The 26,573-nt window shown below is 40.7% G+C and overlaps 1 protein-coding gene across 1 annotated transcript in view; it reads left to right on the top strand.

The window, feature by feature from the left end:
* Nucleotides 1–26,573, top strand: part of LOC128661751 (NXPE family member 3-like) — a 161,079-nt gene that overhangs the window by 74,180 nt on the left and 60,326 nt on the right. The window contains exon 2 of the mRNA XM_053715971.1: nucleotides 7,649–8,147. Within this exon, the coding sequence (XP_053571946.1) occupies nucleotides 7,649–8,147 (499 nt within the window). The remainder of the gene's footprint in view (nucleotides 1–7,648; nucleotides 8,148–26,573) is intronic.

Raw genomic sequence — 26,573 nt, 5'->3', positions numbered from 1 at the left:
TATAATAGATATAGTGTGTCACTGTGTCATGTACTGATGTGTAATAGATATAGTGTGCCATTGTGTCATGTACTGATGTGTGATAGATATAGTGTGTCACTGTGTCATGTACTGTTCTGATGTGTGATAGATATAGTGTGTCACTGTGCCATGTACTGTACTGATGTGTGATAGATATAGTGTGTCACTGTGTCATGTACTGATGTGTGATAGATATAGTGTGTCACTGTGTCATGTACTGATGTGTGATAGATATAGTGTGTCACTGTGTCATGTACTGATGTGTGTTAGATATAGTGTGTCACTGTGTCATGTACTGATGTGTGTTAGATATAGTGTGTCACTGTGTCATGTACTGATGTGTGATAGATATAGTGTGTCACTGTGTCATGTACTGATGTGTGATAGATATAGTGTGTCACTGTATCATGTACTGATGTGTGTTAGATATAGTGTGTCAGTGTGTCATGTACTGATGTGTGTTAGATATAGTGTGTCACTGTGTCATGTACTGATGTGTGATAGATATAGTGTGTCACTGTGTCATGTGTGTCATGTGCTAATGTGTGATAGATATAGTTTGTCACTGTGTCACGTACTGATGTGTGATAGATATAGTGTGTCACTGTGTCATGTACTGATGTGTGATAGATATAGTGTGTCACTGCGTCATGTACTGATATGTGATAGATATAGCATGTCACTGTGTCATGTACTGATGTGTGATAGATATAGTGTGTCACTGTGTCATGTACTGATGTGTGATAGATGTACTGTGTCACTGTGTCATGTACTGATGTGTGATAGATATAGTGTGTCACTGTGTCACGTACTGTACTGATGTGTGATAGATATAGTGTGTCACTGTGTCTTGTACTGTACTGATGTGTGATAGATATAGTGTGTCACTGTGTCTTGTGCTGTACTGATGTGTGATAGATATAGTGTGTCACTGTGTCACGTACTGATGTGTGATAGATATAATGTGTCACTGTGTCATGTACTGATGTATAATAGATATAGTGTGTCACTGTGTCATGTACTGATGTGTGATAGATATAGTGTGTCACTGTGTTATGTACTGATGTGTGATAGATATAGTGTGTCACTGTGTTATGTACTGATGTGTGATAGATATAGTGTGTCACTGTGTCATGTACTGATGTGTGATAGGTATAGTGTGTCACTGTGTCATGTACTAATGTGTGATAGATATAGTGTGTCACTGTGTCATGTACTGATGTGTGATAGATATAGTGTGTCACTGTGTCATGTACTGTACTGATGTGTGATAGATATAGTGTGTCACTGTGTCATGTACTGATGTGTGATAGATATAATGTATCACTGTGTCATGTACTGTACTTATGTATAATAGATAAAGTGTGTCACTGTGTCATGTACTGTACTGATGTGTGATATAGTGTGTCACTGTGTGATGTACTGTACTGATGTGTGATAGATATAGTGTGTCACTGTGTGATGTACTGTACTGATGTGTGATATAGTGTGTTACTGTGTCACGTACTGATGTGTGATAGATATAGTGTGTCACTGTGTCATGTACTGATGTGTGATAGATATAGTGTGTCACTGTGTCATGTACTGATGTGTGATAGATATAGTGTGTCACTGTGTCATGTACTGATGTGTGATAGATATAATGTATCACTGTGTCATGTACTGTACTTATGTATAATAGATAAAGTGTGTCACTGTGTCATGTACTGTACTGATGTGTGATAGATATACAGGGAGTGCAGAATTATTAGGCAAGTTGTATTTTTGAGGATTAATTTTATTATTGAACAACAACCATGGTCTCAATGAACCCAAAAAACTCATTAATATCAAAGCTGAATATTTTTGGAAGTAGTTTTTAGTTTGTTTTTAGTTTTAGCTATTTTAGGGGGATATCTGTGTGTCCAGGTGACTATTACTGTGCATAATTATTAGGCAACTTAACAAAAAACAAATATATACCCATTTCAATTATTTATTTTTACCAGTGAAACCAATATAACATCTCAACATTCACAAATATACATTTCTGACATTCAAAAACAAAACAAAAACAAATCAGTGACCAATATAGCCACCTTTCTTTGCAAGGACACTCAAAAGCCTGCCATCCATGGATTCTGTCAGTGTTTTGATCTGTTCACCATCAACATTGCGTGCAGCAGCAACCACAGCCTCCCAGACACTGTTCAGAGAGGTGTACTGTTTTCCCTCCTTGTAAATCTCACATTTGATGATGGACCACAGGTTCTCAATGGGGTTCAGATCAGGTGAACAAGGAGGCCATGTCATTAGATTTTCTTCTTTTATACCCTTTCTTGCCAGCCACGCTGTGGAGTACTTGGACGCGTGTGATGGAGCATTGTCCTGCATGAAAATCATGTTTTTCTTGAAGGATGCAGACTTCTTCCTGTACCACTGCTTGAAGAAGGTGTCTTCCAGAAACTGGCAGTAGGACTGGGAGTTGAGCTTGACTCCATCCTCAACCCGAAAAGGCCCAGTCTTGACGTTTCAGCTTGTGTGTCTTGTTCAGTGGTGGTCGTCTATCAGCCTTTCTTACCTTGGCCATGTCTCTGAGTATTGCACACCTTGTGCTTTTGGGCACTCCAGTGATGTTGCAGCTCTGAAATATGGCCAAACTGGTGGCAAGTGGCATCTTGGCAGCTGCACGCTTGACTTTTCTCAGTTCATGGGCAGTTATTTTGCTCCTTGGTTTTTCCACACGCTTCTTGCGACCCTGTTGACTATTTTGAATGAAACGCTTGATTGTTCGATGATCACGCTTCAGAAGCTTTGCAATTTTAAGAGTGCTGCATCCCTCTGCAAGATATCTCACTATTTTTGACTTTTCTGAGCCTGTCAAGTCCTTCTTTTGACCCATTTTGCCAAAGGAAAGGAAGTTGCCTAATAATTATGCACACCTGATATAGGGTGTTGATGTCATTAGACCACACCCCTTCTCATTACAGAGATGCACATCACCTAATATGCTTAATTGGTAGTAGGCTTTCGAGCCTATACAGCTTGGAGTAAGACAACATGCATAAAGAGGATGATGTGGTCAAAATACTCATTTGCCTAATAATTCTGCACTCCCTGTAGTGTGTCACTGTGTCATGTACTGTACTGATGAGTGATAGATATAGTGTGTCACTGTGTCATGTACTGTACTGATGAGTGATAGATATAGTGTGTCACTGTGTCATGTTCTGTACTGATGAGTGATAGATATAGTGTGTCACTGTGTCATGTACTGTACTGATGTGTGATAGATATAGCGTGTCACTGTGTCATGTACTGTACTGATGTGTGATAGATATAGTGTGTCACTGTGTCATGTACTGTACTGATGAGTGATAGATATAGCGTGTCACTGTGTCATGTACTGTACTGATGAGTGATAGATATAGTGTGTCACTGTGTCATGTACTGATGTGTGATAGATATAGTGTGTCACTGTGTCATGTACTGTACTGATGAGTGATAGATATAGTGTGTCACTGTGTCATGTACTGTACTGATGTGTGATAGATATAGTGTGTCACTGTGTCATGTACTGTACTGATGTGTGATAGATATAGTGTGTCACTGTGTCATGTACTGTACTGATGTGTGATAGATATAGCGTGTCACTGTGTCATGTACTGATGTGTGATAGATATAGTGTGTCACTGTGTCACGTACTGTACTGATGTGTGATAGATATAGTGTGTCACTGTGTCATGTACTGTACTGATGTGTGATAGATATAGTGTGTCACTGTGTCATGTACTGATGTGTGATAGATATAGTGTGTCACTGTGTCATGTACTGATGTGTGATAGATGTACTGTGTCACTGTGTCATGTACTGATGTGTGATAGATATAGTGTGTCACTGTGTCATGTACTGTACTGATGTGTGATAGATATAGCGTGTCACTGTGTCATGTACTGTACTGATGTGTGATAGATATAGTGTGTCACTGTGTCATGTACTGTACTGATGAGTGATAGATATAGTGTGTCACTGTGTCATGTACTGTACTGATGTGTGATAGATATAGTGTGTCACTGTGTCATGTACTGTACTGATGTGTGATAGATATAGTGTGTCACTGTGTCATGTACTGGTGTGTGATAGATATAGTGTGTCACTGTGTCATGTACTGTACTGATGTGTGATAGATATAGTGTGTCACTGTGTCATGTACTGGTGTGTGATAGATATAGTGTGTCACTGTGTCATGTACTGATGTGTGATAGATATAGTGTGTCACTGTGTCATGTACTGATGTGTGATAGATATAGTGTGTCACTGTGTCATGTACTGATGTGTGTTAGATATAGTGTGTCACTGTGTCATGTACTGTACTGATGAGTGATAGATATAGTGTGTCACTGTGTCATGTACTGATGTGTGATAGATATAGTGTGTCACTGTGTCATGTACTGATGTGTGTTAGATATAGTGTGTCACTGTGTCATGTACTGTACTGATGTGTGATAGATATAGTGTGTCACTGTGTCATGTACTGATCTGTGATAGATATAGCATGTCACTGTGTCATGTACTGTACTGATGTGTGATAGATATAGTGTTCCACTGTGTCATGTACTGATGTGTGATAGATATAGTGTGTCACTGTGTCACGTACTGATGTATAATAGATACAGTGTTCCACTGTGTCATGTACTGATGTGTGATAGATATAGTGTGTCACTGTGTCACGTACTGATGTGTGATAGATATAGTGTGTCACTGTGTCATGTACTGATGTGTGATAGATATAGTGTGTCACTGTGTCATGTACTGTACTGATGTGTGATAGATATAGCGTGTCACTGTGTCATGTACTGTACTGATGAGTGATAGATATAGTGTGTCACTGTGTCATGTACTGATGTGTGATAGATATAGTGTGTCACTGTGTCATGTACTGTACTGATGTGTGATAGATATAGTGTGTCACTGTGTCATGTACTGTACTGATGTGTGATAGATATAGTGTGTCACTGTGTCACGTACTGATGTGTGATAGATATAATGTGTCACTGTGTCATGTACTGATGTGTGATAGATATAGTGTGTCACTGTGTCATGTACTGATGTGTGATAGATATAGTGTGTCACTGTGTCATGTACTGATGTGTGATAGATATAGTGTGTCACTGTGTCATGTACTGATGTGTGTTAGATATAGTGTGTCACTGTGTCATGTACTGATGTGTGATAGATATAGTGTGTCACTGTGTCATGTACTGATGTGTGATAGATATAGTGTGTCACTGTGTCATGTACTGATGTGTGATAGATATAGTGTGTCACTGTGTCATGTACTGGTGTGTGATAGATATAGTGTGTCACTGTGTCATGTACTGATGTGTAATAGATATAGTGTGTCACTGTATCATGTACTGATGTGTAATAGATATAGTGTGTCACTGTGTCATGTGCTAATGTGTGATAGATATAGTTTGTCACTGTGTCATGTACTGGTGTGTGATAGATATAGTGTGTCACTGTGTCATGTACTGATGTGTGATAGATATAGTGTGTCACTGTGTCATGTACTGATGTGTGATAGATATAGTGTGTCACTGTGTCATGTACTGTACTGGTGTGTGATAGATATAGTGTGTCACTGTGTCATGTACTGATGTGTGATAGATATAGCATGTCACTGGGTCATGTACTGATGTGTGATAGATATAGTGTGTCACTGTGTCATGTACTGATGTGTGATAGATATAGTGTGTCACTGTGTCATGTACTGTACTGATGTGTGATAGATATAGTGTGTCACTGTGTCATGTACTGTACTGGTGTGTGATAGATATAGTGTGTCACTGTGTCATGTACTGATGTGTGATAGATATAGCATGTCACTGGGTCATGTACTGATGTGTGATAGATGTAGTGTGTCACTGTGTCATGTACTGATGTGTGATAGATGTAGTGTGTCACTGTGTCATGTACTGATGTGTGATAGCTATAGTGTGTCACTGTGTCACGTACTGATGTGTGATAGATATAGTGTGTCACTGTGTCATGTACTGATGTGTGATAGATGTAGTGTGTCACTGTGTCATGTACTGATGTGTGATAGATATAGTGTGTCACTGTGTCATGTACTGTACTGATGTGTGATAGATATAGTGTGTCACTGTGTCATGTACTGTACTGATGTGTGATAGATATAGTGTGTCACTGTGTCATGTACTGATGTGTGATAGATATAGTGTGTCACTGTGTCATGTACTGTACTGGTGTGTGATAGATATAGTGTGTCACTGTGTCATGTACTGATGTGTGATAGATATAGCATGTCACTGGGTCATGTACTGATGTGTGATAGATATAGTGTGTCACTGTGTCATGTACTGATGTGTGATAGATATAGTGTGTCACTGTGTCATGTACTGTACTGATGTGTGATAGATATAGTGTGTCACTGTGTCATGTACTGTACTGGTGTGTGATAGATATAGTGTGTCACTGTGTCATGTACTGATGTGTGATAGATATAGCATGTCACTGGGTCATGTACTGATGTGTGATAGATGTAGTGTGTCACTGTGTCATGTACTGATGTGTGATAGATGTAGTGTGTCACTGTGTCATGTACTGATGTGTGATAGCTATAGTGTGTCACTGTGTCACGTACTGATGTGTGATAGATATAGTGTGTCACTGTGTCATGTACTGATGTGTGATAGATGTAGTGTGTCACTGTGTCATGTACTGATGTGTGATAGATATAGTGTGTCACTGTGTCATGTACTGTACTGATGTGTGATAGATATAGTGTGTCACTGTGTCATGTACTGTACTGATGTGTGATAGATATAGTGTGTCACTGTGTCATGTACTGTACTGATGTGTGATAGATATAGTGTGTCACTGTGTCATGTACTGATGTGTGATAGATGTAGTGTGTCACTGTGTCATGTACTGTACTGATGTGTGATAGATATAGTGTGTCACCGTGTCATGTACTGATGTGTGATAGATATAGTGTGTCACTGTGTCACGTACTGTGTGATAGATATAGTGTGTCACTGTGTCATGTACTGTACTGATGTATAATACACATAGTGTGTCACTGTGTCATGTACTGATGTGTGATAGATATAGTGTGTCACTGTGTCATGTACTGATGTGTGATAGATATAGTTTGTCACTGTGTCACGTACTGATGTGTGATAGATATAGTTTGTCACTGTGTCACGTACTGATGTGTGATAGATATAGTTTGTCACTGTGTCACGTACTGATGTGTGATAGATATAGTTTGTCACTGTGTCACGTACTGATGTGTGATAGATATAGTGTGTCACTGTGTCATGTACTGATGTGTGATAGATATAGTGTGTCACTGTGTCATGTACTGATGTGTGATAGATATAGTGTGTCACTGTGTCATGTACTGTACTGATGTGTGATAGATATAGTGTGTCACTGTGTCATGTACTGATGTGTGATAGATGTAGTGTGTCACTGTGTCATGTACTGCACTGATTATGCATGTGTAGATAGATTCTTCTATTTCGAATAGTAACTTTATCACTGTTAGAAATTTCCATTGTAATCTAAATCTAACACAACAGTTCATACAATGTTTTTCTTTTCTTTAGTTTGTTTACAGGTTTGTGAAGATAAAACCCCAGGTAAAGCTGCATCCGCCTCCACCCAAGGCACATGTTTTGTTGAGCACTTCTCTACCTCGGTCTACCTCTCCCAGTTCTAATAGCCAAGAACTCAAAGATCTGTTGGAGCTCATTGAATGGCCTGCTCCTCCAAGTCCTACAAGTTTTGAGTTTTCCACTAGCCCACTGACAACAGATTACCATTTGCTTTGGCCACGTGCCACATATTATGTGGGAGAGCATGTTGAAGTTCTTATTACAGCTCGAGACCACCAAGGACAAAAAAAAACTTATGGTGGGGATTACTTCCAGGCCAAACTACACTCACCGAGGTTGAAAGCTGGAGTAACTGGCTCTATCACAGACCACAGGAATGGCAGCTATACAGTCTCATTCTTACTTGCTTGGCCTGGAGAAGTTCAGATCTCTATTATCCTTATCCATTCCAGTGAGGCCATTGCTATCCTAAAAGAGAAGAGGGAAACCCGCCCTGACAAGGTAAATAAATTAACACAAAAGCTAATTAATGGGCCCATAATTTCCAGCAGGCTTGGGGGGATCCTCAGCAGAGGAGAAGCTTACACAGCCACAACCCAGAATGTTCAGTCTCACCTGAAATTGGCTATTAACCAGGTGATCCCTCACTGTGAACTGGCATGTCTTAATATATGTTTGTTCTGCAAAGTTGTTTACTCCCTCTTCACCCCCAATGTCTAACTGGCATCTAGCTCATATAAACAGCCACTCACCCTAGAGGAGGGAACATATGGACCAGCAATTGACAGTCTTAGGTGATTGTGCATTTTGGCAGCACTTGATGCACAACACAATCCGCCAGGTTACTAGTATTATTATCAGTTGTTTATAAAGCGCCAGCAGATTACGCAGCGCTATACAAAGAATAAAAAAACATTACAGGGATACAGTAATACACAAACAAGTACAGTATTGGGGTACATTACAGTTGTAGGTGCAGCAATTGGGTTATACAGAAGGAGAGGAATGCTTTTAGCACAATCAGTAGTAGTTCACTTAAATACAAAGCGGCCTACAGGTAGAGTGGCTCTCAAGCTTACAATCTAAAGGAGAGGGAATGGACACAGAACGTAAGGGAGAAGGGAAGTAAGTCCGATATAACGCAGTGTAAACTGAGAGTGATGACGTAGGGAAACAATATGACAACAGTTTGTGGTGACTGAGCAAATGCGGTTTGGAAAAGTGTAAAAGAATGTGATACAAAGGCCGTGAGTCTGAGGTGGTTTCTCTATCCTGGCTTATTAGTTAACAGCTGTGCATAATTATTGTTAGAAGGTGATCATATATTAAGGTAAACACAAGGGTGGGTGGTGGTGGGAAAAACAGAGTGCTAGTGGTTGCAGATCTGGGAGAGTCTGATGTTAGATATAAAGCTTGTAAGCTGGTTTGTAGATCTGGGAGAGTCTGATGTTAGATATAAAGCTTGTAAGCTGGTTTGTAGATCTGGGAGAGTCTGATGTTAGATATAAAGCTTGTAAGCTGGTTTGCAGATCTGGGAGAGTCTGATGTTAGATATAAAGTTTGTAAGCTGGTTTGTAGATCTGGGAGAGTCTGATGTTAGATATAAAGCTTGTAAGCTGGTTTGTAGATCTGGGAGAGTCTGATGTTAGATATAAAGCTTGTAAGCAGGTTTGCAGATCTGGGAGAGTTTGATGTTAGATATAAAGCTTGTAAGCTGGTTTGTAGATCTGGGAGAGTCTGATGTTAGATATAAAGCTTGTAAGCTGGTTTGTAGATCTGGGAGAGTCTGATGTTAGATATAAAGTTTGTAAGCTGGTTTGTAGATCTGGGAGAGTCAGATGTTAGATATAAAGCTTGTAAGCTGGTTTGTAGATCTGGGAGAGTCTGATGTTAGATATAAAGTTTGTAAGCTGGTTTGCAGATCTGGGAGAGTCAGATGTTATATTTAAAGTTTGTAAGCTGGTTTGTAGATCTGGGAGATTCAGATGTTAGATATAAAGCTTGTAAGCTGGTTTGTAGATCTGGGAGAGTCAGATGTTAGATATAAAGCTTGTAAGCTGGTTTGTAGATCTGGGAGAGTCAGATGTTAGATATAAAGCTTGTAAGCTGGTTTGTAGATCTGGGAGAGTCAGATGTTAGATATATAGCTTGTAAGCTGGTTTGTAGATCTGGGAGAGTCTGATGTTATATATAAAGTTTGTAAGCTGGTTTGCAGATCTGGGAGAGTCTGATGTTAGATATATAGCTTGTAAGCTGGTTTGTAGATCTGGGAGAGTCTGATGTTAGATATAAAGTTTGTAAGCTGGTTTGTAGATCTGGGAGAGTCAGATGTTAGATATAAAGCTTGTAAGCTGGTTTGTAGATCTGGGAGAGTCAGATGTTAGATATAAAGCTTGTAAGCTGGTTTGTAGATCTGGGAGCGTCTGATGTTAGATATAAAGCTTGTAAGCTGGTTTGTAGATCTGGGAGAGTCAGATGTTAGATATAAAGCTTGTAAGCAGGTTTGTAGATCTGGGAGAGTCTGATGTTAGATATAAAGCTTGTAAGCTGGTTTGTAGATCTGGGAGAGTCTGATGTTAGATATAAAGCTTGTAAGCTGGTTTGTAGATCTGGGAGAGTCTGATGTTAGATATAAAGCTTGTAAGCTGGTTTGCAGATCTGGGAGAGTCTGATGTTAGATATAAAGCTTGTAAGCTGGTTTGCAGATCTGGGAGAGTCTGATGTTAGATATAAAGCTTGTAAGCTGGTTTGCAGATCTGGGAGAGTCTGATGTTAGATATAAAGCTTGTAAGCTGGTTTGCAGATCTGGGAGAGTCAGATGTTATATTTAAAGCTTGTAAGCTGGTTTGTAGATCTGGGAGAGTCTGATGTTAGATATAAAGCTTGTAAGCTGGTTTGTAGATCTGGGAGAGTCTGATGTTAGATATAAAGCTTGTAAGCTGGTTTGCAGATCTGGGAGAGTCTGATGTTAGATTTTAAGGGTAACCGCCTAGGTGAGTGAGTTTAAAGGGACAGATCACCCAAAATGTGTCTCCCCTATAAATTGTTCCCAATGATTTATTTTACCTGCTGGAGTGTTTTAAATTGTTTACAAGTAGCTCCTTTACCCCTATTTTGGCATTTAAAATAGCTGATTTAGCCTGTGGTATCCCAACCTATACTGTAAGTTTCTATACTGGAGTATATTCTATTGAATAGGCTAAGTAAACACAGCCAGCAGAAGAGATTACACTCTCATTGTGGGGCATGATAGCTAAGTAATAAAATTTTAATTTTCCATTGTTCTCTCTAAGTATTGAGCTTTGGTTTTCTAGACAAATATAAGATAAGGAAGCAAATGTGTGTACATAAAAGTGATAACATAATGAGATCTGATATTACCTGAAGCTCAGCCCATTGTAATAAGCTGTGGTTTAAAAGCACAAAACCAGCTACTTCAGATACACAAATAAATCGAAAAATGCAATTCCTCATGAATGTTATACTCTGCAGCTGGTATAATAAGTCATTGAAAATACATTCATATAAAACAATTTTACAGTGTACTGTCCCTTTAAGGAAAATTCTAACAGGAAAGGCAATGATTGTGACTTGCCAGGAATAATAGCATTTAGAGAGAAATCTGAATACAGTCGGTATAGGAGACATTTTGAATAATATTGAAGGATGCAGTGGTTTTTACACAGGCAATACTATGGGCTAGATTACAAGTGGAGCCCTATTTTAATGCGCACCTGTAAATGGACAAGCCTACGTTAAATAACCAGTCATTACAAGTGGCTGGTTAATGCTAACGAGAGCTCGCTGTAGCACTTTGTGCTTGGAAAATTAACCAGAGGTCAGACCTCTGGTTAATTAAAAAGTGTCCTCCAGTTGCCGCCAAATCACAGTGGACAGTTCCTTTATTTAAAAAAAACTATCAGCATCTTTATTATTATTATTATTTTAAATAACTGCAAGAAGCCGTTATGAGGGGTTAAAGTAAGCGTGTGTGGGATGTTAGAAAGAAACGGCACTGAAAAATGCCTTTACATTGCGGTCTATGGGGACTATGGGGTAGTTACATTGCGGTCTATGGGGACTATGGGGTAGTTACATTGCGGTCTATGGGGACTATGGGGTAGTTACATTGCGGTCTATGGGGACTATGGGGTAGTTACATTGTGGTCTATGGGGACTATGGGGTAGTTACATTGCGGATGCTGCAATCTACCCCAGAAGTTTCCGACTTGCTGGAAACAGAAGTTAAGAAGCAGCGGTCATAAGAATGATGTCCGTCTGCCATTTGTTAAATCTGCCCCTATGTGTTTACTATAAATATCTATATACAGTATATGCTTATATACATATACAGGTGTTGAAAAAAACAGTCGCCCGGTGGTCCGGGACGACTGTAAAATTAGGCCATTTTCCTCTGCCAATAAAAAATGTAAACGTATTTAAAACGTTTTATTTTTTTTAAATATTTAATTTCCACACTGTGTTTCACGTGCGCGGGTATTCTTAGATGCAGAAGACATGGCGGACCGTCAGGAGTTGCAAAGGTCCGCTACTCGGGAGGGGCCCTAAAGTTGCTCTGAGTGTAGTACACACAATGGCAGCCAGGGACTGACATTAAAAAGCTTCTGCAGTTTGCATAGCTGCTCTGCTTCTCTCACATCCACACCACCCTCGTCACATTGTAGAAGCCTCCAGCTTGCATTGCTTCTCTACTCTTCGCTGGCTTCTACGGAAAGGAGAGGAAGGATGTGGGAGCCGGGCGAAGAACCAGACTGTAGAAGATGAGTGCATGCAGTATACGGTAGACTAAAGATTATAATAAATGGATGAGTATTTGCCTGTCCCCAGGGCTAAGTATGTTACCAGTTCAGCTATAAGTATTTGCCTGTCCCCAGGGCTAAGTATGTTACCAGTTCAGCTATAAGTATTTGCCTGTCCCCAGGGCTAAGTATGTTACCAGTTCAGCTATAAGTATTTGCCTGTCCCCAGGGCTAAGTATGTTACCAGTTCAGCTATAAGTATTTGCCTGTCCCCAGGGCTAAGTATGTTACCAGTTCATCTATAAGTATTTGCCTGTCCCCAGGGTTAAGTATGTTACCAGTTCAGCTATAAGTATTTGCCTGTCCCCAGGGGTAAGTATGTATACCAGTTCAGCTATAAGTATTTGCCTGTCCCCAGGGGTAAGTATGTATACCAGTTCAGCTATAAGTATTTGCCTGTCCCCAGGGCTAAGTATGTATACCAGTTCAGCTATAAGTATTTGCCTGTCCCCAGGGTTAAGTATGTTACCAGTTCAGATATAAGTATTTGCCTGTCCCCAGGGCTAAGTATGTTACCAGTTCAGCTATAAGTATTTGCCTGTCCCCAGGGCTAAGTATGTTACCAGTTCAGCTATAAGTATTTGCCTGTCCCCAGGGCTAAGTATGTTACCAGTTCAGATATAAGTATTTGCCTGTCCCCAGGGGTAAGTATGTTACCAGTTCAGCTATAAGTATTTGCCTGTCCCCAGGGCTAAGTATGTTACCAGTTCAGCTATAAGTATTTGCCTGTCCCCAGGGCTAAGTATGTTACCAGTTCAGCTATAAGTATTTGCCTGTCCCCAGGGCTAAGTATGTTACCAGTTCAGCTATAAGTATTTGCCTGTCCCCAGGGTTAAGTATGTTACCAGTTCAGCTATAAGTATTTGCCTGTCCCCAGGGCTAAGTATGTTACCAGTTCAGCTATAAGTATTTGCCTGTCCCCAGGGCTAAGTATGTTACCAGTTCAGCTATAAGTATTTGCCTGTCCCTAGGGATAAGTATGTTACCAGTTCAGATATAAGTATTTACCTGTCCCCAGGGCTAAGTATGTTACCAGTTCAGCTATAAGTATTTGCCTGTCCCCAGGGCTAAGTATGTATACCAGTTCAGCTATAAGTATTTGCCTGTCCCCAGGGCTAAGTATGTACACCAGTTCAGCTATAAGTATTTGCCTGTCCCCAGGGTTAAGTATGTTACCAGTTCAGCTATAAGTATTTGCCTGTCCCTAGGGATAAGTATGTTACCAGTTCAGCTATAAGTATTTGCCTGTCCCTAGGGATAAGTATGTTACCAGTTAAGCTATAAGTATTTGCCTGTCCCCAGGGCTAAGTATGTATACCAGTTCAGATATAAGTATTTACCTGTCCCCAGGGTTAAGTATGTTACCAGTTCAGCTATAAGTATTTGCCTGTCCCCAGGGTTAAGTATGTTACCAGTTCAGCTATAAGTATTTGCCTATCCCCAGGGTTAAGTATGTTACCAGTTCAGCTATAAGTATTTGCCTATCCCCAGGGTTAAGTATGTTACCAGTTCAGATATAAGTATTTGCCTATCCCCAGGGTTAAGTATGTTACCAGTTCAGCTATAAGTATTTGCCTATCCCCAGGGTTAAGTATGTTACCAGTTCAGCTATAAGTATTTGCCTATCCCCAGGGTTAATTATGTTACCAGTTCAGATATAAGTATTTGCCTATCCCCAGGGTTAAGTATGTTACCAGTTCAGCTATAAGTATTTGCCTGTCCCCAGGGTTAAGTATGTTACCAGTTCAGCTATAAGTATTTGCCTGTCCCCAGGGGTAAGTATGTTACCAGTTCAGCTATAAGTATTTGCCTGTCCCCAGGGCTAAGTATGTTACCAGTTCAGCTATAAGTATTTGCCTGTCCCCAGGGCTAAGTATGTTACCAGTTCAGCTATAAGTATTTGCCTGTCCCCAGGGCTAAGTATGTTACCAGTTCAGCTATAAGTATTTGCCTGTCCCCAGGGTTAAGTATGTTACCAGTTCAGCTATAAGTATTTGCCTGTCCCCAGGGCTAATTATGTTACCAGTTCAGCTATAAGTATTTGCCTGTCCCCAGGGCTAAGTATGTTACCAGTTCAGCTATAAGTATTTGCCTGTCCCTAGGGATAAGTATGTTACCAGTTCAGATATAAGTATTTACCTGTCCCCAGGGCTAAGTATGTATACCAGTTCAGCTATAAGTATTTGCCTGTCCCCAGGGCTAAGTATGTTACCAGTTCAGCTATAAGTATTTGCCTGTCCCCAGGGTTAAGTATGTTACCAGTTCAGCTATAAGTATTTGCCTCTCCCCAGGGTTAAGTATGTTACCAGTTCAGCTATAAGTATTTGCCTGTCCCTAGGGATAAGTATGTTACCAGTTCAGCTATAAGTATTTGCCTGTCCCTAGGGATAAGTATGTTACCAGTTAAGCTATAAGGGCTCTATTTATCATTCCAATTCTCCTATATTTTCTCCTAAAAGTTCTCAGGAGAAATAATTCTCCTATTTATCATTCAAAAATACTCCTAAAATTGGGCAAATTCGACTGTAAAATTCTCCTACTCTGTTCTAACTCTCCTTGGAGAACATGTTCTCCAAAAAAAGGGTTAAATTAGATATTTTTAGTCGTATTTCATATAGTTCTCCTCATAATTCTCCTAGTTACAAATTTATCATTTATATTCTCCTGTGGAGGACTGAAATTTCTCCTGCAAGTTCCTACCTTAAAGTTCTCCATAACTACAGTGGAGAACAGCATTAGAAATCTATTCTCTACCAGTTGTAGAAGCAGTTACACACAAAAAAAGGGCTCTACAAGGTGCAAAAATTATCTATAACAAAGCACAATAATAATGGTTATTGGAGTGCAATAATAATTTATGATGGAAAAAAAACTATATATATAATGGAGCACCAAAATAATATATAACAGAGCACAAAAATGATATATATTGGGGCAAAAAAATAAGATATAAAAAAGCGCTTAAATTGAAGCACTAAAACAACAATCTATTTTCTTATATAAAAGTTTGCTGAAAAGAGGCGTTAACAAAGCTACTAGGAAGGCTGTATAAACATTTCTATTGGTTTATATATGACTGACATGGAGAATAGTTGCTTATTTTTAGTGATAAATAAGGAGAACATATTAATCCGACTGGAGAAATTTATCATTAGTTCTCCCCAGCTCTCCTCAGCTCTCCCATGGAGAAAAAACAACTTTTTTATGATAAATATGGGCGTACATGTGCTCTTCTCCTAAGGAGAGCTGTGGAGAACTGATAGGAGAACAGAAAGGAGAATTCCCCAAATGATTGATAAATGGAGCCCTAAGTATTTGCCTGTCCCCAGGGCTAAGTATGTATACCAGTTCAGATATAAGTATTTACCTGTCCCCAGGGTTAAGTATGTTACCAGTTCAGCTATAAGTATTTGCCTATCCCCAGGGTTAAGTATGTTACCAGTTCAGCTATAAGTATTTGCCTATCCCCAGGGTTAAGTATGTTACCAGTTCAGATATAAGTATTTGCCTATCCCCAGGGTTAAGTATGTTACCAGTTCAGCTATAAGTATTTGCCTATCCCCAGGGTTAAGTATGTTACCAGTTCAGCTATAAGTATTTGCCTATCCCCAGGGTTAATTATGTTACCAGTTCAGATATAAGTATTTGCCTATCCCCAGGGTTAAGTATGTTACCAGTTCAGCTATAAGTATTTGCCTGTCCCCAGGGTTAAGTATGTTACCAGTTCAGCTATAAGTATTTGCCTGTCCCCAGGGCTAAGTATGTTACCAGTTCAGCTATAAGTATTTGCCTGTCCCTAGGGATAAGTATGTATACCAGTTCAGATATAAGTATTTACCTGTCCCCAGGGTTAAGTATGTTACCAGTTCAGCTATAAGTATTTGCCTGTCCCCAGGGCTAAGTATGTTACCAGTTCAGCTATAAGTATTTGCCTGTCCCCAGGGTTAAGTATGTTACCAGTTCAGCTATAAGTATTTGCCTGTCCCCAGGGCTAAGTATGTATACCAGTTAAGCTATAAGTATTTGCCTGTCCCCAGGGCTAAGTATGTTACCAGTTCAGCTATAAGTATTTGCCTGTCCCCAGGGTTAAGTATGTTACCAGTTCAGCTATAAGTATTTGCCTGTCCCCAGGGCTAAGTATGTTACCAGTTCAGCTATAAGTATTTGCCTGTCCCCAGGGCTAAGTATGTACACCAGTTCAGCTATAAGTATTTGCCTGTCCCCAGGGCTAAGTATGTATACCAGTTCAGATATAAGTATTTGCCTGTCCCCAGGGATAAGTATGTACACCAGTTCAGCTATAAGCATTTGCCTGTCCCCAGGGCTAAGTGTGTTACCATTTCAGCTATAAGTATTTGCCTGTCCCCAGGGCTAAGTGTGTTACCATTTCAGCTATAAGTATTTGCCTGTCCCCAGGGATAAGTATGTTACCAGTTCAGATATAAGTATTTGCCTATCCCCAGGGCTAAGTATGTTACCAGTTCAGCTATAAGTATTTGCCTGTCCCCAGGGCTAAGTATGTTACCAGTTCAGCTATTAAAAGTATTTGCCTGGCCCTGTCCCCAGGGCTAAGTATGTACACCAGTTCAGCTATAAGTATTTGTCTGTCCCCAGGGCTAAGTATGTATACTGGTTCAGCTATAAGTATTTGCCTGTCCCCAGGGCTAAGTATGTATACCAGTTAATCTATAAGTATTTGCCTGTCCCCAGGGCTAAGTATGCATACCAGTTCAGCTATAAGTATTTGCCTGTCCCCAGGGCTAAGTATGTATACCACTTCAGCTATAAGCATTTGCCTGTCCCCAGGGCTAAGTATGTATACCAGTTCAGCTATAAGTATTTGCCTGTCCCCAGGGCTAAGTATTTATACCAGTTCAGCTATAAGCATTTCCCTGTCCCCAGGGCTAAGTATATTACCGGTTCAGCTATAGGGTATTTACCTGTCCCCAGGGGTAAGTATGTATACCAGTTCAGCTATAAGTATTTGCCTGTCCCCAGGGGTAAGTATGTATACCAGTTCAGCTATAAGTATTTGCCTGTCCCCAGGGCTAAGTATGTATACCAGTTCAGCTATAAGTATTTGCCTGTCCCCAGGGCTAAGTATGTATACCAGTTCAGCTATAAGTATTTGCCTGTCCCCAGGGCTAAGTATGTACACCAGTTCAGCTTGGACGAAGTGAGCGGTAGACCCTCTCCTGTCAAAATTCCTACCGCATTTAAAAGTCAGTAGTTAAGAGTTTTATGGGCTAACGCCGGAACATAAAGCTCTTAACTAAAGTGCTAAAAAGTACACTAACACCCATAAACTACCTATTAACCCCTAAACCGAGCCCCCCCCCCCCCCCCCACATCGCAAACACTAAAATAAAAGATTTTAACCCCTAATCTGCCGACCGGACATCGCCGCCACCTACATTATACCTATGAAACCCTAATCTGCTGCCCCTAACATTGCCGACACCTACATTATATTTATTAACCCCTAATCTGCTGCCCCCAATGTCGCCGACACCTACCTAGAATTATTAACCGCTAATCTGCCGACCGGACATCGCCGCCACTTTAATAAATGTATTAAGCCCTAAACCGCCGCACTCCCGCCTCGCAAACACTAGTTAAATTTTATTAACCCCTAATCTGCCCCCCCAACGTCGCCGACACCTACCTACATTTATTAACCCCTAATCTTCCGACCCCAATGTTGCCGCTACTATAATAAAATTATTAACCCCTAAACCTAAGTCTAACCCTAACCCTAATCCCCCCTAACTTAAATATAATTTAAATTAAAGTAAATTAATTTAAGATAATTAAATAAATTCATCCTATTTAAAACTAAATACCTACCGATAAAATAAACCCTAAGGCCTAGATTTAGAGTTCGGCGGTAGCCGTCAAAACCAGCGTTAGAGGCTCCTAACGCTGGTTTTGGCCGCCCGCTGGTATTTGGAGTCAGTGATTAAAGGGTCTAACGCTCACTTTACAGCCGCGACTTTTCCATACCGCAGATCCCCCTACGTCATTTGCGTAGCCTATCTTTTCAATGGGATCTTCCTAACGCCGGTATTTAGAGTCGTTTCTGCAGTGAGCGTTAGAGCTCTAACGACAAGATTCCAGCCGCCTGAAAATAGCAGGAGTTAAGAGCTTTCTGGCTAACGCCGGTTTATAAAGCTCTTAACTACTGTACCCTAAAGTACACTAACACCCATAAACTACCTATGTACCCCTAAACCGAGGTCCCCCCACATCGCCGCCACTCGATTAAAATTTTTAACCCCTAATCTGCCGACCGCCACCTACGTTATACTTATGTACCCCTAATCTGCTGCCCCTAACACCGCCGACCCCTGTATTATATCTATTAACCCCTAACTTGCCCCCCACAACGTCGCCGCAAGCTACTTAAAATAATTAACCCCTAATCTTCCGACCGCAAATCGCCGCCACCTACGTTATCCCTATGTACCCCTAATCTGCTACCCCTAACATCGCCGACCCCTATGTTATATTTATTAACCCCTAATCTGCCCCCCTCAACGTCGCCGACACCTACCTACACTTATTAACCCCTAATCTGCCGAGCGGACCTGAGCGCTACTATAATAAAGTTATTAACCCCTAATCCGCCTCACTAACCCTATCATAAATAGTATTAACCCCTAATCTGCCCTCCCTAACATCGCCGACACCTACCTTCAATTATTAACCCCTAATCTGCCGACCGGAGCTCACCGCTATTCTAATAAATGTATTAACCCCTAAAGCTAAGTCTAACCCTAACACTAACACCCCCCTAAGTTAAATATAATTTTTATCTAACGAAATAAATTAACTCTTATTAAATAAATAATTCCTATTTAAAGCTAAATACTTACCTGTAAAATAAACCCTAATATAGCTACAATATAAATTATAATTACATTGTAGCTATTTTAGGATTAATATTTATTTTACAGGCAACTTTGTAATTATTTTAACCAGGTACAATAGCTATTAAATAGTTAAGAACTTTTACCTTACCAGCCCTGAACAGGGCCCTTTGCGGGGCATGCCCCAAGAATTTCAGCTCTTTTGCCTGTAAAAAAAAACATACAATACCCCCCCCCCCAACATTACAACCCACCACCCACATACCCCTAATCTAACCCAAACCCCCCTTAAATAAACCTAACACTACCCCCCTGATGATCTTCCTACCTTGTCTTCACCATGCCAGGTTCACCGATCCGTCCTGGCTCCAAGATCTTCATCCAACCCAAGCGGGGGCTAGACATCCACTGAAGAAGTCCAGAAGAGGGTCCAAAGTCTTCCTCCTATCCGGCAAGAAGAGGACATCCGGACCGGCAAACATCTTCTCCAAGCGGCATCTTCTATCTTCTTCCATCCGATGACGACCGGCTCCATCTTGAAGACCTCCAGCGCGGATCCATCCTCTTCTTCCGACGACTAGACGACGAATGACGGTTCCTTTAAGGGACGTCATCCAAGATGGCGTCCCTCGAATTCCGATTGGCTGATAGGATTCTATCAGCCAATCGGAATTAAGGTAGGAATTTTCTGATTGGCTGATGGAATCAGCCAATCAGAATATAGTTCAATCCGATTGGCTGATCCAATCAGCCAATCAGATTGAGCTCGCATTCTATTGGCTGATCGGAACAGCCAATAGAATGCGAGCTCAATCTGATTGGCTGATTGGATCAGCCAATCGGATTGAACTATATTCTGATTGGCTGATTCCATCAGCCAATCAGAAAATTCCTACCTTAATTCCGATTGGCTGATAGAATCCTATCAGCCAATCGGAATTCGAGGGACGCCATCTTGGATGACGTCCCTTAAAGGAACCGTCATTCGTCGTCTAGTCGTCGGAAGAAGAGGATGGATCCGCGCTGGAGGTCTTCAAGATGGAGCCGGTCGTCATCGGATGGAAGAAGATAGAAGATGCCGCTTGGAGAAGATGTTTGCCGGTCCGGATGTCCTCTTCTTGCCGGATAGGAGGAAGACTTTGGACCCTCTTCTGGACTTCTTCAGTGGATGTCTAGCCCCCGCGTGGGTTGGATGAAGATCTTGGAGCCAGGACGGATCGGTGAACCTGGCATGGTGAAGACAAGGTAGGAAGATCATCAGGGGGGTAGTGTTAGGTTTATTTAAGGGGGGTTTGGGTTAGATTAGGGGTATGTGGGTGGTGGGTTGTAATGTTGGGAGGGGGTATTGTATGTTTTTTTTTACAGGCAAAAGAGCTGAAATTCTTGGGGCATGCCCCGCAAAGGGCCCTGTTCAGGGCTGGTAAGGTAAAAGAGCTTGTAATATTTGTATTTTAGAATAGGGTAGGGAATTTTTTATTTTGGGGGGCTTTGTTATTTTATTAGGGGGCTTAGAGTAGGTGTAATTAGTTTAAAATTGTTGTAATATTTTTCTTATGTTTGTAAATATTTTATTATTTTCTGTAACTTAGTTCTTTTTTATTTTTTGTACTTTAGATAGTTTTTTTAATTTTATTTATTTGTAGCAATTGTGTTTAATTAATTTATTGATAGTGTAGTGTTAGGTTAATTGTAGGTAATTGTAGGTAGTTTATTTAATTATTTTATTGATAGGGTAGTGTTAGGTTTAATTATATCTTAGGTTAGGATTTATTTTACAGGTAAATTTGTTATTATTTTAACTAGGTAACTATTAAATAGTTCTTAACTATTTAATAGCTATTGTACCTGGTTAAAATAAATACAACGTTACCTGTAAAATAAATATTAATCCTAAAATAGCTATAATATAATTATAATTTATATTGTAGCTATATTAGGATTTATTTTACAGGTAAGTATTTAGCTTTAAATAGGAATCATTTATTTAATAAGAGTTAATTTATTTCGTTAGATAAAAATTATATTTAACTTAGGGGGGTGTTAGTGTTAGGGTTAGACTTAGCTTTAGGGGTTAATACATTTATTAGAATAGCGGTGAGCTCCGGTCGGCAGATTAGGGGTTAATAATTGAAGGTAGGTGTCGGCGATGTTAGGGAGGGCAGATTAGGGGTTAATACTATTTATGATAGGGTTAGTGAGGCGGATTAGGGGTTAATAACTTTATTATAGTAGCGCTCAGGTCCGCTCGGCAGATTAGGGGTTAATAAGTGTAGGCAGGTGTCGGCGACGTTGTGGGGGGCAGATTAGGGGTTAATAAATATAATATAGGGGTCGGCGATGTTAGGGCAGCAGATTAGGGGTACATAGGGATAACGTAGGTGGCGGCGGTTTACGGAGCGGCAGATTAGGGGTTAAAAGTGTAATGCAGGGGTCAGCGATAGCGGGGGCGGCAGATTAGGGGTTAATAAGTGTAAGGTTAGGGGTGTTTAGACTCGGGGTACATGTTAGAGTGTTAGGTGCAGACGTAGGAAGTGTTTCCCCATAGGAAACAATGGGGCTGCGTTAAGAGCTGAACGCTGCTTTTTTGCAGGTGTTAGGTTTTTTTTCAGCTCAAACTGCCCCATTGTTTCCTATGGGAGAATCGTGCACGAGCACGTTTTTGATGCCGGCCGCGTCCGTAAGCAACTCTGGTATCGAGAGTTGCATTTGCGGTAAATATGCTCTACGCTCCTTTTTTGGAGCCTAACGCAGCATTTGTTTGAACTCTCGATACCAGAGTTAAATTTATGGTGCGGCCAGAAAAAAACCCGCGGAGCGTTAACAGGCCTTTTACCGCCGAACTCCAAATCTAGGCCTAAGCTAGCTAATAGTTACATTTGTAGCTATCTTAGGATTTATATTTATTTTACAGGCAACTTTGTATTTATTTTAACTAGGTACAATAGTTATTAAATAGTTATTAACTATTTAATAACTGCCTAGCTAAAATAAGTACAAAATTACCTGTAAAATAAATCCTAACCTAAGTTACAATTACACCTAACACTACACTATCATTAAACTAATTACCTAAACTACCTACAATTAATTACAATTAAATTCAATAAACTAAATTACAAAAAAACACCTAATCTAATCCACCTAATAAAATAAAAAGCCCCCCAAAATAATAAAAATTCCCTACCCTATACTAAATTACAAATAGCCCTTAAAAGGGCCTTTTGTGGGGCATTGCCCCAAAGTAATCGGATCTTTTACCTGTAAAAGAAAAATACAATACCCCCTCCAACATTAAAACCCACCACCCACACACCCCTACTCTAAAATCCACCCAATCCCCCCTTAAAAAAACCTAACACTAACCCCCTGAAGATCACCCTACCTTGAGCCGTCTTCACCCAGCCAGGCACAAGTGGTCCTCCATACGGCAGAAGTCTTCATCCAATCAGGGCAGAAGAGGTCCTCCAGACGGCAGAAGGCTTCATCCAAGCGGAATCTTCTATCTTCATCCTTCCGGAGCGGAGCGGGTCCATCTTCAATCCATCCTCTTCAAACGACGTCCTAACGAAGAATGAAGGTTCCTTTAAATGACGTCATCCAAGATGGCGACCCTTGAATTCCGAATTGGCTGATAGGATTCTATCAGCCAATCGGAATTAAGGTAGGAAAAATCCTATTGGCTGATTGGATCCGCCAATAGGATTGAGCTCGCATTCTATTGGCTTTTCCAATCAGCCAATAGAATGCGAGCTCAATCCTATTGGCTGACTGCCCCGATCGGATAAAGACTTCTGCCGTATGGAGGACCACTTGTGCCGGGCTGGGTGAAGACGGCTCAAGGTACGGTGATCTTCAGGGGGTTAGTGTTAGGTTTTTTTAAGGGGGGATTGGGTGGGTTTTAGAGAAGGGGTGTGTGGGTGGTGGATTTTAATGTTGGGGGGGTAATGTATTTTTCTTTCACAGGTAAAAGAGCTGATTACTTTGAGGCAATGCCCCTAATTTAGTATAGGGTAGGGAATTTTTATTATTTTGGGGGGCTTTTTATTTTATTAGGGGATTAGATTAGGTGTAATTAGTTTAAAATTCTTGTAATTCTTTTTTATTTTCTGTAATTTAGTGGGGGGTTTTCGTAATTTAGTTTATTGAATTTAATTGTAATTAATTGTAGGTAGTTTAGGTAATTTATTTAATGATAGTGTAGTGTTAGGTGTAATTGTAGGATTTATTTTACAGGTAATTTTGTACTTATTTTAACTAGGTAGCTATTAAATAGTTAATAACAATTTAATAACTATTGTACCTAGTTAAAATAAATACAAAGTTGCTTGTAAAATAAAAATAAATCATAAGCTAGCTACAATGTAACTATTAGTTATATTGTAGCTATCTTATGGTTTATTTTATAGGTAAGTATTTAGTTTTAAATAGGAATAATTTATTTAATTGTAGTTATTTTATTTAGATTTATTTAAATTATATTTAAATTAGGGGGGGTTAGGGTTAGACTTAGGTTTAGGGGTAAATTAATTTAATATAGTTGCGGCGACGTTGGGGAGGGCAGATTAGGGGTTAATAACTTTAATGTAGGTGTCTGCGATGTTGGTGGCAGAAGATTAGGGGTTTATAACTATAATATAGGTGGCGGTGGTGTGCGGAATGGCAGATTAGGGGTTAATAGTATAATGCAGGTGGCGATGATGTCAGGGGCGGTAGATTAGGGGTTAATAAGTGTAAGATTAGGGGTGTTTAGACTCGGGGTTCATGTTAGGGTGTTAGGTGTAGGCATAACTTTTATTTTCCCATAGGAAACAATGGGGCTGTGTTAGGAGCTGATTGCTGCTTTTTTGCAGGTGTTAGGTTTTTTTTCAGCCGACAAACAGGGGAACTGAAACAATTCAGGTGTGTGCACTATTGTCCATATATAAATAGAAAAAGTCTTTTGAAAAACTACTGCATTAAATAGACTGTTGTTAATATAGAAAAGTGAGGGTGTTCCCCCAACAGCCCCCACAATTTAATTCACAAGGGTAGCACCAACAAAAATCTGTAGGTCAAAACTTGTAAAATGACTCACCACTTTCCAGTTTCTTGGTAAAATACCTTTTCAGGTTCAGATGCTGTATCCAGTGCTAAAGGAACATTCAAACCCAATGTTTCAGCTCTTCCTATCCGTTGTCCAGGTGTACTCCGTCCTTACCTGGCAATTCTTCTTGGTGGCGCCTGGGGTTCCACAAAATTCCCTTGGATAAAATCAGTTAAATGCAGAAAGTTTAAGGCCCTCCCTCCACAGTTAGTATCCAGAACCTGTGCTCACTGATTGCCCTTTAACAAACAAACTTCAAAAAAATGTGTTACAGGAGCACCAGGTTTGTGGATAAAATACAATAGGGTATCATAACCCCTGAGTAAGAACACACAAAAAATATATAGTTAAACAGATGAAAAAAGGCTTTTTTCATCTAACTATATATTTTTTTGTGTGTTCTTACCCAGGGGTTATGATACCCTATTGTATTTTATCCACAAACCTGGTGCTCCTGTAACACATTTTTTTGAAGTTTTTTTAAGCCGGCTCAGCCCCATTGTTTCCTATGGGGACATTGTGCATGAGCACGTTGTGCCAGCTCACCGCTGACTTAAGCAACGCTGGTATCGAGGTCAGATGTGGAGCAAAATTTTGCTCAACGCTCACTTTTCTGAGGCTAACGCAGCCATTCAGAAAACTCGTAATACCAGCGTTGGCTTAAGTGAGCGGTAAAACAAAAAGTCTCGCACGGCTCTACTGACAAAACTCGTGATCTAGCCGATAGGATACGCAATTGACGGTAGGGGATTTGCGGTAGCCTCGAGTCGCGGAAGAAAAGTGAGAGGTACACCTGTACCTGTCAGACTCATAATACCAGCGGGCATTAAAAAGCAGCGTTGGGACCTCTCAACGCTGCTTTTTAAGGCTAACGCCAAACTCGTGATCTAGTCGTTTGTTTGGAAAAAAAAAATCTGGAGAAAAATATTGCATGCTTCACATTTTTAAATCAATTTCATATACATATAAAATAATACAATAGATTTATATGTAACTATTGGTCAAAACACCAGCATTGCACATACAATCTAAAATTCCTCATACTGGAAGATATTTTTATATTAGATTTTAAATCATAATTTTGCACACAAACCCAGTGACGGCGATACATTGTTCAGACAGCACTTCCCTCAGCGTGGTACCAGAGCGGAGAGGCACTGGGGAGCTCGACTGGGACCCTCTGCTTCCTGTGCCGGCAAACACGTGCAAAGCCACATGGAGACAAAGGGGTCACTTCAGGATTTCCAGGTCACTCCCGTGTGTCTCCACAAATAGTATCCGGGCTGTAGGTACTGCAGGCCAGGAACATCGTGCTCTGTGAGTGAGCGGTTAGGGATGGGAGCGTGAGAGATGCCTGTTGTGGGTCATTGCACCGCAGAGTGAGGGAGCAGTATTCAGGGCTGTGAATGAATGTGAGGGGTCTTCCTTAGAAAGTCTTTGTGAGAGACGTCAAGGGACAATAGTGCAGGGTTGCGGCCCATGTGAGGTAGAGGGGTTCCAGCACCTGCTACAGGCTCAGCTTTAGTGAACTTTACTAGTCTAGACTCTAGATATAAGATTAAATAACGAAAACTGACCTTACTGCACACTCAGTGACTTCAGCCGGGACAGTCTCCAGCGCAGCACCAGTGCCATCAGTCCCAGGCCCCAGTCCCAGGGTAAAGCAGTTCACCAGGCAGGATGCAGCCGCCCATGCAGATCCCCCCCCCCCCCCCGTACATGTACAGTTTCCCGGGCAGGACTGGCTGACATGCGGGGCAGGCAGGGAAGGAGCCTAGGAGCAAAGAAGCACTAAGCAAGCCGGGAAAGTGGGAAAATGTTTGCAGGCAGTGTGTGTAGGCTCAAGGGGCAGCGGCATTGGGCCAGGAACCCCTCAACAAAGATTGGGCCCATATAGCATGCAACATTTTCCCACTTTCCTGGCTTGCTTAGTACTTTACATTGTAGGAGTGGCAGGGGCAGGGCCATTATCACACACATTTCCTGGGTGGCGGGCTCCTCAAGAGTGGCGGACCTCCAAGGCCCAGTCGCAGTCGCAACCATCGCGGTAATGGTAGTTCCGGCACTGTGTAACACAGTAACATGGCTTTCTTTTCTCTTTCTCTCACTCTATCTTTGTCGCTTTCTTTCTCTCTCGCTCTCTCTTTATTTATTT

The sequence above is a fragment of the Bombina bombina genome, chromosome 5, assembly GCF_027579735.1.
Source record: "Bombina bombina isolate aBomBom1 chromosome 5, aBomBom1.pri, whole genome shotgun sequence".
NCBI classification, from domain to species: domain Eukaryota; kingdom Metazoa; phylum Chordata; class Amphibia; order Anura; family Bombinatoridae; genus Bombina; species Bombina bombina.
This window is presented reverse-complemented; position numbering and strand designations above follow the sequence as displayed.